The 11,371-nt window shown below is 38.0% G+C and overlaps 2 protein-coding genes across 2 annotated transcripts; both read right to left on the bottom strand.

Annotated features, from left to right (window-relative positions):
* Nucleotides 1-273: 273 nt before the first annotated feature.
* ETR5 (protein EIN4) lies at nt 274-4,285 on the bottom strand. The gene is made up of 3 exons (XM_008390480.4): nt 3,964-4,285; nt 1,724-3,862; nt 274-985 (listed from the first exon to the last, which is right to left on the bottom strand). The coding sequence occupies exons 2-3, from the start codon at nt 3,467-3,469 to the stop codon at nt 461-463; spliced, it is 2,271 nt and encodes a 756-aa protein (XP_008388702.3). The 5' UTR covers nt 3,470-3,862; nt 3,964-4,285; the 3' UTR covers nt 274-460.
* Nucleotides 4,286-6,179: 1,894 nt separating this feature from the next.
* Nucleotides 6,180-10,132, bottom strand: LOC103451052 (AT-hook motif nuclear-localized protein 14). Its single transcript, XM_008390479.4, has 5 exons — nt 9,672-10,132; nt 8,805-8,857; nt 8,232-8,363; nt 7,083-7,235; nt 6,180-6,807 (listed from the first exon to the last, which is right to left on the bottom strand). Exons 1-5 carry the CDS (start codon nt 10,045-10,047, stop codon nt 6,460-6,462), a joined length of 1,062 nt encoding a protein of 353 aa, XP_008388701.1. The 5' UTR covers nt 10,048-10,132; the 3' UTR covers nt 6,180-6,459.
* Nucleotides 10,133-11,371: the final 1,239 nt, after the last annotated feature.

Raw genomic sequence — 11,371 nt, 5'->3', positions numbered from 1 at the left:
AGTTTTGCGAAGCATTTTGTTTGAATAGGTGAATAATCATTGGATTGGAGTAAATATTTGTTATAGTTAGGACAATCATATAGCTACTGTCACCTTAACTTGAATATGAGTAGCCTTGGTTTAACACTAACAACAACAACCAAGTCTTATCCCACTAAGTGGAGTCGCAGTATGAATCTTATAATGCCATTGCGCTCAATTTTGCGCATTTAACATCAACAAAGAAAAAAAACTCTCATTATTCAGTACATATTACTTGTGACATGAAGGATATGGTTAGCAATATATAATTACTATATTTTTTGAGTAAAACTAAGTTTAACATGTTTAAGTTGGATTCCATCTTTCTAGAACTTGTGCTCATTGGAGAAACCTAAAGAAGTTGTGAAAGAAGTAAGGAAACAAAAGTAAACTACACCACATTACTTCACTTGCTTCATCTCCACAAACCTTCATCTGCTCATTGTAGAACTCGACGAAGTTCATCCGCCATCCCTTGCAAAAGAACTGGTTTTCGAATCAATCCGTTCATTCCCAGCTGCAGACATCTCTCCCATATATGCTCCTCCGCACTTGCTGTGATGGCTATGATCAATGGCCAACTACGGCTGCGGAACTTCCTGATTCTCATTGCTACTTCGAACCCATCCATTTCCGGCATGTGGAGATCCAATACAACAATTTGAAAAGAGTTTTCGGAGGCAGTAAGAGCACTCAGGCATTCAAACCCGGAAGACACAGCAGTAACTTGACAGCCAAGTTTCTCGAGGAGCTTAATGGTCACAGTCCGGTTTATGTTATCATCATCCACTACGATAACCCGAAGGCCTCTGAACTGCGAGTTGGAATTTGGTTGCTCCAAATTATTTCCCAGGGGACGTATAGTTCTTCCCATAGATGACAGGATTTGAAACCTGAGAACAAGTGTCATGCTTTCTGCAAATTCCACTGGGTTCATGGATATCCAGATATTGCCTTGCATCATCTGTACATAAATTTATTACCGAAGAACCATAAGTTTCTAACATTATTCATATTTTGATTGCCTTCTCATATCAATGCATAAATCAAAATCTATAAATGAGCTGCACAAAATAATTAGCGATGCAAGCTGCGGTAAGTATTTTCTAAATCTTATTAGCATTTCTTGTAGAAACATATATTTTGGAAGAAAACAATCCAGATCAAAACTGTACCTGTATTTATACAGTGAAATTGTATCCATGACCCTAAAATTTGACATAAAAGTGAAGACTGTTACTATCTGACTTATATAGTCCTTGACCAATATATTGTTCTAACTTCAGAGCAGAAAATACAATTTGACCAACAATATTACAAATTAAATACAGTAGAAATAGGTCGCCGATCAAACTAGAGGTTGCCTGAGATATGGTGTGGAGAGAATGTGGTGCCGTGTTCATTTAAAGGCGCATAAGATATCCTTTGAAAGTGAGACTAAAAAGCAAGGAAACAAGTTAACCAACATGCATGACTTCTGAGACCGTGGACTCTGACTACTCATTTCTCACAAAGACCTTCTACATGCAGTTGAAATAGACTCATATTAAGAATGCACGGATCAAGACGGCAATAATCAACTTCATGGGGAGCATACCAACAGTTCAATTGATCGGTCACAAATTACAATGAAGCAAATTATACAGCATCAAGCAGCAGAATAAACAATATTAATAACACAAACAAACATTGTTGTGCTTACCTGGACAATCTTCTTACAAATGCTGAAGCTCAGGCCCTTCTTGATTGCATCATTGTTGTGCTGCCTACAAGCATCGTGTGTCGATGCTATTAATCCACCGGGATAAGAATTTGCCTCACTAATCTCAAATTCAAACTTTATACAAATGTACTCATCTGGAATACCCATTCTCCACATTCCTTGCAATCTATCATCAAGGCCATCAGTACCACTCTCAGAAATAGCCCGAAAGACGACAGTCCCCCCACCATTATAGGTACTCAATAGGTACCCAATCATATGCAAGAGTACTTGGAAAGTCCTTTTCTCGTCTCCCATCACCTGATTAGGCAATGAGCTTTGAACATCAATTTCAAAGCTAAAGCCTTTATACATACACAAGCATTTGGCAAGGCAAGCAGCTTCCTTGATCATAGAATGTAGTTCAAAAGGCCTCATCTCCAACGGGAACCTTCCATTATCTTTTACCGACATCTCCATCACATCATTTATCAAAGTGCAGATAACGTAACTAGTTTTCTCCATTGTGTCCACAATAATGCTCTGTTTGAAACTTAAATTATCTTGGAACATTGAGAGCAAACCCAAAATCGTATGCATTGGCCTTCTCATTCCATGACTCATTACCTTCTGAAACGAGTGCCTTGCTTGGCTAGCCATCATTGCATTCTTCTTAGCTTGTTGCAACGCTCGATTTTGCTCAGCCAGTTTCTCCCTCATTAGTTGAGACTCTTCAAGTACAGCAGCATGGGATAGAGCCACGGCAACTTGGTCAGCCACAACTTCCACTATCTCCAGCTCATGATGGCTCCAACCTCCAGAATCTGCAACCGGAAGAACCAAAACCAATATAGCATAATGCGTATCAACCAACTGAGGTGTACCTCCTTTGAAATTTGAAACCCGAAGCATTGGCATCCGGATTGCTGCTACAGCACCTGATTCACTAGACTCGACGCTACTTGCAGACCCCAATGCCGAATCAGGCCTCAGGATCATTACCCTCTCGCTCTCTCTTATCTCTAACACATCTGGGTCATTGATTGGGATAGAACGGCGATACTGTTGCGAAGAACTTGTTTTCAACTCATGGGTCAGGTTCATCTCTCCTCTTTTCTCATTCGGCATCCAAACTGCACAATTATGCAAGTCTAGTGTCTTTGAAAGCTCAACCAGAGTTGTATACAATATGGTGTGTTTGTCAAGCGACTTTCTAATTTCCTGGGTCAGCATTCGAACATGCCAACTCGCTTCCTTCTGTATCTTCATCATCCCAACCTCTTGGTCTAATTCCATCACATTTTGCCTCAAGAACAATTCTCTCACTTTTACTTTGAGAATCATAGGGAACAGAGTTAAAAGGGTTATTGCGGTTGCGCAAGAGACCAAGGCCGTGAGGAATTTGGCAATGGTGAGGGACAGCATCAACTGGAACGTGTAGCGGCCATAATACGTCCACGCATTCAGCAAATGGGTCAACCCACAGAGAACTATGAAGGCAATAAACTGCAGGAGGACCCATTTGAATGGAACGTTCGAGCAGCTGACAAAGTAAAGGAGTTCTACAGGGATTGAAAAATATGCTATTGCAATCAAGAAATCACTCACTCTTTGGCACTCCAGAATGTTTGGTATGCTCCAAAAACCCTCCTCGTCACAATTGCAATGTGAAAAGTCATGATCACTGCCCGAAACTAATGTAACGAAACACAAAACCAACAATCCAATTGCTAATGCTCTGAACATTGCACCCGCCCAAGTGATGAATTTGTTCAGATCATTCCACTTCTATCAAACTTTCAATCTTTCAAACTCCGGAACAACCAAACTCACTCGAACACCCCAAAAACAACGAAAACCACTCGAATTCTATCACTTCAATCCCAAATTACGAATCCCAAAACACATTTCCCGTATTCTAAGATATGAAAAACACCTGGATTGTTGGAGGGTGACTGACATAACCACTTTCTAAACTCCTAAGATCCAACCTTCCCATCTGCCAAAAACTCCTAAACTTTCTATCTTCCCAATCAAAATTCTACCTTTCCAATCAAAACAGCCCTCCAAACTTCCTACAATCCACTCCTCTGCTGTTTTTTCCCCGGTTCTTCTAAAACCCTTCTTTCATTTCAAAAACTACAAGCAAAAGTTTGATTTCAGTGAATCAAAATCTCAGAGAAAACAAGAGCAGAAGGAAAAAAATCAGGAAAAAAAAAAAGTAAGCAATAAGAACACACCTCGGTGCCTCCCGTGTCCAAATCAAAACCCGAAAGTCGGAAACTTTATTACTCAATCCAACTTTTTATGCAAACCCCACCATTAATCACCTCCAAAGACTCGATCTTTCTCCACCAACTCGTAGCAGAAACGAATCCCAGAAACCAAAATACAAATACCCAAATGCAGATTGCAGACCAGCAGCTGGGTCGGTGGTGAGGAATGCGATGTTTAACTTTTAGCCTTTAAGGGGAGGCCGTGGGGCCCGCAAGTGTGTGTGATGTGAAGAGAACCTGGACGTTCTCGCACGGAAAAGGCGGTAACTTATTCATTGCATCTTGTAATAAAATTATTTTTCTTTCCTTATTTATTTCGTTAAAAAGGTTGTTCCTCTTACTTTTTTTGTGGGTATAGTGTGGGCGGGTGCATGTGGTAGATGTGGTGCATCCTAGTGTTTCCACCGTTGGATGGGTCCGATCTTGAGTAGATTTTGTCCGTCGGGAGGTTTGGTGGTTGCAAGTTGACTTGAATTAGTTGATTCAGATGTTGGAGTCAACAAATCTAACAAAATCTATTTTTTGACCAAAAAAAAACATGTGATACATGTGCTTAGGGAGGGATCTTCTCAATGGACACGTCATTGGTTTGGTTTTTAGTTCTTTTAAGTATTTAGTAGGGTTTATGTGTTGCTTCGGTAATTTGTTTGTGTTGCAACAATAAGTTGTGTGATAAGGTCGTTTGCGATCACATTTGTTTTGATAGATTTGTTTTGAGACTCTTGCTTCTTGTGGTTTTGTGTGGTAATCGTATAGGAGTTTTAAAATTATTTATGTTCAATGCAAATTATCTCCATATCAACAAAATTGGTTACTGGAAACAATATACTCATCCACCACCTATTGTATTTGGTTATTCTTAATAATGTTACGCTCTATCGCTTCTTGTTCAAAACAACTTAGGATGGAAAGAAATAGAACTTAACACCTCGAAGTCTCAAGGAGAAAGATGAGTGTTTTTTTACCAACTAAGTTCGAATTAGTTAACTAAGTTCAACTTAGTTTTTTAAAAAGTCGAACTTAACACTTCAGACAAAAAGATAAATGTTCGTGACCAACTAAACTTTGCATAATTCAAAACCCTAGTTTCAACTTTTTAGGTTGGAAATTGAAAATTGGAGTTTGCAAGTATGGAAATGTCAATATCGTGTTGGTTGATTTATGCCTTTTGAGTCTTGATCAGCCAATGCACAACTTTTAGTTAACGTGTGGACCTTAAGATGCCTTGAGACAAGGTTCATCAACAGTCTAAGGTAGAGGGTCGGATCAATTTTATATTAAACTTGTAACATTGTGAACATTCAATATTTAATCTTAACTACTAGTGTTACTCTCTTCGCTCGTAAGTGAATAGAAGTTTTAGGTGTTGACTTTCGTGGATGGTAAGCTCAATACCACTGTATAGTTTGTTCGATTAGTCTAAATCCTCATCAATTGTAGTGTAAAATATTGACGTATAAAAAATAAAATAAAATCCCAAATTATTAAATTATTCGATCGAATTTTGTCAAAAGGCCAAGGCGTTGTATTTCACACATAGAACAAAGTTCAAATATCTCATCTTGTGGACTAAAGTAATTTAGAATGTGATAACCAATTTGCTTTTCGTTTTTATTTTTCACTTTCACGTTTTTATTTTCATAACTTGGGAGCAGCCTCTCCATAAATGGGGGTAAGGCTAGCCGACATTCACCTCTCTCAGACCCTGCGTAAAGCGGGAGCCTTGTGCACTGGGTACGACCTTACGACGACATTTTTATTTTCATACAAACTCTTCATTTCTCCTTCCTTCCACCACCCGCCTCCATTTTTCCGTCTTAACACAAACTAAAAACATTATCAAGCGAGCCCTTAGCAGCAGGTGAAACGAGGTTGCCAGAAAAGGTTTAGTGTAAATGAAATGCTTTCCAGAAGCAGCACCTAAACAAAGCATTTCAAGTGCTGCAGTTCTATTAAAAATTTCAATACACTTCTAACAGAATCACTTTCACTAGAACACTCATGAACAGAAGTGCTTTCTAAAGAAGCACTTCCAAACAAACACTATGGACTCTTCTGCCAACCATTGACGTACCCTTGAAAGAAAATTCAGCAGACTTTCAGGCAACCGCGATTCGAACTCTGTACGCCAAGAAGGTGATGAAGAACCATTCAAGGATCAATCAACTCATACGAAAAGATTTCGAAAGAGATGCAGAACTGTGATTAATTCCCCAACGGATAAATATCGACAACCATATTCAGGCAAAGTATAGAACAGAAACCAGCCGCCGACCCCCATGCACATACACCATGAGCAAAAGTGAAGGCAGCAACATATTTCAAAGGGTGGAGGTCACAGGTATGGAGCCATCATCTCTAATGTATGGTGCACACTAAAAACAGAGTTAGCGGACGAAAAGTATGTATTATACATCTATCTACGACAAAAAACCGCTTCTCAAATCCCAAAAGAAATCCCTAATCTTGAATTTGATCGTAGTCCCCGTTCTCTGGAGATTGATGTGGTGCACGAACTCCTCTTCCTGTCAATTCGTAAGCACCGGTGCCTCTAGCATCTGGACCACCTCTCCAATCTGTGGGCCGTGAAGGTGCGACATGCATGCCCTGAAGCATGAAGTGACTTCCCCCCATAGGTTGCTGATCTTCATTCCCCCTGACGAGAGGTCTTCCAGAAGGGTCGAGTGTTGGGTGGAAGCCTCCGCTCATCATTTCCCCTGGCGATGGTAACTTGGCAGCAGAAGCATCACCTTTTACACCAGCAGTCGCATCCTTCTTGGCATCAATCTGAAATGTTCCGACAATAACCTGTGGGTGCAACGAAGTAGTGTTACATAGATACCGCAGAACCAATTTTCAAACAAGCTAACTGAAACGAGCAGAGATTTCAGTTAAGAAGAAAGGGTTCAAATGCCCCAATGCCAAATAACATGGAAAAATCAATTTGAGCATCAGATGACATCCAAACCCCCTACTGCTTCGATGCAGAGACACATAAGACACTAGTATCTTATGCCACAGTTGTGCACTCAAACAATATTACAGACATTATTCAACAAAATGTGAACTTGCTAAAATATTACCTGCACAGGGCCTGCAGCCTTCAGGGGCCCACCAACTCCACCGCCGATGATTTGCCCATCTGTATTAGATAGGCATACACTGAGCCCACCAGCCCTCCCTCCAAGGTCAGTACGTACATAAGATCCAGACAACGAAATAATCTCAAAGCGACCCTAACATCAGAAAGAAACCATTACACTTTGATGAACTAAACATGAGGGAGATGATCAAGAAGCCACAGTTCCATCCGTCAAGTTGTCTGGTATTATAAAGGACTTAGCCAGACATATATTAATCTTTGGAGGAACTAACAAAATATTTTTTTTGCAAGAATATGCAGACCTTTAAGAAATTTAAATTTTTGTTTCACACGTCCAAAATTTCTAAGATAGAAAAGCATAGGCATATTTTGAAACTAATATTTTTTATTTCCACATAAACCACTTTAGGCCAAGCAAAAAAGGAAATCAAAAGAAAGGAATCTTGACGTCGTCATTTCCTCCCTTTTCTCCTGCCTAACTACACACACACAGAGATAGAGCAATGGCACATTGCACAACTATAATTTGTAGCAATGAACTCTACCTGAATAACTTGGACACTACTAAAATCAAAATTCAGCCACCTATCACTATGGATGGCACTTTTTCATCAATCATACGATGGCTTCATGTGTAGAATATACAGGGCACTATAAGAACTATACAGTCAAAATATATTTTACTTAAAAGATTTTTTTATTCAGATACGTCTAAAAATAAATTAGAAGCAAGTGAGAATTGTTATCAGGCTCGCAGCTTTGCCGTATCTCAGTTTAGCTGAATGAACGGACCAATAAAAAAATCCATGTACACAAAAAAATAATGGCTGAACTTGTACATTTAACCTCCATCTGAACCCACACTGATAACTACACCTGTTAGTTGCCAATAGTGAGCAACTAAGTTACAGTTGCCCTATTTTTGTCCACCGAGAATCTAATACCACCTGGGAGGTTCACTAGTCCAAAGCGTTGCCATTTGATTTTATAATCACAGTGACACAAGTATCCACTCATATACACATACCTTGAACAAAGCACTGAATATGATACTCCAAAAGCACAAATACAATATATTCCAAGATACTTAATGTTTCTGAAACTTGGAAAGGCTGAAGACAAAAATTACCTCATATGTAATGTTGCCTCCCGAAGTAGCTGGCTGGCGGAGAGATGCATTTGAGATGGTACCAGAAGCAGATAGAATGCATATTTCACGCTTGCTCTGTTGCATGAAAAACATGATTTTCTGGCCCACATCCTGTTAGACATTTCACTAAACTGTGTGAGCACATAACAAATAAAGAAAACACAATAACGGGAAAACTGTATAACTACTGCACCAAAAGTAAGTTTGGGCAAGATAAACAAGGTAAGTTCAGGCAACTATGGATGTAGTAAAAATACAACAGTAACTGCCCCAAAGGAAAAAGGAAACCACTTCTGCAAGGTTGTTCACAAAACCCACAAACAAACTCAAGGAAATATTCTATATCCCATATCAGCCCGTTACACATTAAAACAATGTGAAAATAAAAAATCCATTCATGCAATCAAATAAGAAAGAGCTATATTCCAGAATCTGCAATTTATAAAACAAAAAAAAAAAAAAACACACACACACACACTTGATTGAAGGGGAAAAACATGAATTAAACTGTCATGGTATTCCTTCTTTGAGAATTCATTAGGAAATTCATACCTCCCCAGCAGCAACAGTTAAAACATGTGGTGTAAAACCTTGCCCTGCATTGCCTGCATCAACCAATTAAGAGTACCACATGAGTGTTTTAAATTATGATTATTTATACCACAAAACAAGCCACTTTGGACTACAGTATTGACATCACTTTAAAAACTATACTCGGTATTACCGAAACTAAACACTAGGTAACTATCCTTCAAAAGCAAAAACATAAGAGCTTCTTATCAATAACTTACTATCAAGCTAACCAAAGTTTCCACTCCAAAAAGTGTGATCTCGGAAGATTTTGGTTCATGTAAATTAAAGTTACCAAATTGCCTTATCTTCTCTTTTTACTTCCCAAAAGCTTATCATTCAAACAGATGGGGAAGTTATTCTACTCCAATTTTAAAATTGACAGCCAACTATGCCCACCATTTAGCAATAATTAAACTGAACACTACCAAAAGGTGAGAACACCGAACAATGCAATCGAAAACACTTATAAATTTAAGCATCGGAACAAAACCTTTAAAATTGCAACGTATTCACAATAAACCATTAACAAATAAAAACACAGAAAACAGGGCAGCCACTGCGAAACATAGCAAATAAAAAAAAAAACACAAATAAAATCGAAGCAATTCGCAACAACCCACCGAGAACACGAAATTTCACAACGAAACACAAATAGGGTATTTCCAGAACACCCACTCATAACCATCAAGTTTCAATCTTTCCACAGCAATGCTACCAAAAACTTAAAACCCAAATCGAAATTGAAGAAATTAGCAAAAAAAAAAAAAATTGAAGAATTTCACTACCCAATTGCAAAAAAAAAAAAACAAAAAAAAAATTCTAAAAGGGTATTTATTTGCGACCCACCGAGAGAAAACTGCTGAGATTTTTTGGTCGACCCAGAAAACGAAGGCGAGACGGCGCCGTGTTGGTCCTTCTTCTCCTTGGAGGACGAGGAGTGAGACGACGTCGTCGCTGCCTTCTTGGCCGCCAGAGCCTGCTCCGGCGTGCCATACTTTCTGGGCCGCCCCCGCTTCCTTTTCGCGGGCTCAAGTGGCGAGGTCACCGCCGAGGAGGGCACCGAGTGAGAGTACAACATGTGGGACCCATAAGTTGAGTGGGTGTTGGGCAAGAGCCCATTGGTTGGAGAGGGAGTGGTTGCGGCTGTGGAAGTGGCGGCGGGGGCCGTCGTCGTGGTGGGGTGTTGGAAGTAGGAGCTCAGTTGGTTTTCATTCGGTTCCATTCGGAGTTTTAGAGAGAGAGAGAGAGAAAGAGAGAGAGCGTCTGTGTCGAATAAACAAAATAATTATTTTATTTTTCTTCTTTTTATTTTATTTTTGGTTGGTTTTCTTGGTTTGCGCTTTTAATTGTGTGGTGTGATTTTGGCCGTCGGATTGGGTTTTAGGTTTGATTTGACATTTAGACTCCAGTCAACAAGTTCACAAATTACATTTTTTTTTTTCAACAAAAAAATAAACTTTTATTTTAAACTACAAACTACAAACTAGTGTTACTCGTCATCTGTAACTAAAAGGTTTTAGATTTCAGCAGATTCAATACCACATTATGTCAATCTTATTGTGCGACTTAATTCAAGTTTCTATCAATTTTAGAGTAAATTATAGCAGTATAAAAAAATTAAACAAAAAAACGATGCAAAATCGAGTATAAGAACACGAATTTACTATCTTTCCAACTAGTGTAACTCACATAAGAAATTCATATTTTATAAATATTGAGCCCTTTGTCGAGTTTTAGCTCTTGTTTCTTCATTACAAGTGTGACCTTTTGTAAGTCGTTGACGTGCTCGACATATAAGTCATCTTAATGTTAGATCGAGTCCACAAAACTTTACAAAAATTACTTTTATTATACATTTTTTTTTATTATAAATAATATTTTGCACGAATCTACGTTGAAAAAATAAATAGTAGATTGAAAAAGAAAGCCATAGCAATCCCCAATTAATGTTTGGGTGGGACAACTTCAGTTAATTTGGCACCTCACCAGTCACCACCAACCTTATGTTGCTTCTCCAAAAGATACCTACCTGTTAGTGGGGCTATATGCTCAAAAGTTGATATAACTAATTATCAGTGTTTGTTGAAATATTTGCAAATTGAATATCAACTTTTTTATTTTATTTTTTTGGTTTGTACACCACAAGAACAATGATATGAATGCTATTTTTGTCGAATAATGATAGTTCAATTATAATTTTTTTTGGTCAAAATAGTTCAATTATAATTGCTCTTAGCACATATGAGTTTGATCAATCAACCTTAGTAAAATTATGCATTCGATGGACGAATCTTTTAGTTTTAATACTTAAATTTCACAACATGAATCACGATGAGTGAAAAAAGTATATTTTAGACTTTAAAATATCTACACACATATATATATATATATATAACCGGAAGACAAAAAGGTAAATAATTCGTAATTTAAAATAAAAATATATAAAAATAACATAAAAAAAGAAAAGAAAATTACAAGTAAAAATAAAAATATATAAAATAAATAAGATTACAAGTAAAAATAACATAAAAAAAGAAAAGAAAATT

This window comes from Malus domestica, chromosome 12 (assembly GCF_042453785.1).
Source record: "Malus domestica chromosome 12, GDT2T_hap1".
NCBI classification, from domain to species: Eukaryota; Viridiplantae; Streptophyta; class Magnoliopsida; order Rosales; family Rosaceae; genus Malus; species Malus domestica.
Note: the sequence above shows the minus strand (reverse complement) of the source record. Positions and strands in the feature narration are given on the sequence as shown.

Coding starts and splice junctions, on each gene's coding strand:
- LOC103451052 (XM_008390479.4), bottom strand. CDS start 10,047: ATGGAACCGAATGAAAACCAACTGAGCTCCTACTTCCAACACCCCACC. Junction 8,858..9,671: donor ATCTCAGCAGTTTTCTCTCG/GTGGGTCGCAAA, acceptor TGGTTGATGCAG/GCAATGCAGGGCAAGGTTTT. Junction 6,808..7,082: donor AGGCTGCAGGCCCTGTGCAG/GTAATATTTTAG, acceptor TTGCACCCACAG/GTTATTGTCGGAACATTTCA.
- ETR5 (XM_008390480.4), bottom strand. CDS start 3,469: ATGTTCAGAGCATTAGCAATTGGATTGTTGGTTTTGTGTTTCGTTACA. Junction 986..1,723: donor TTTGTAAGAAGATTGTCCAG/GTAAGCACAACA, acceptor ATTTATGTACAG/ATGATGCAAGGCAATATCTG.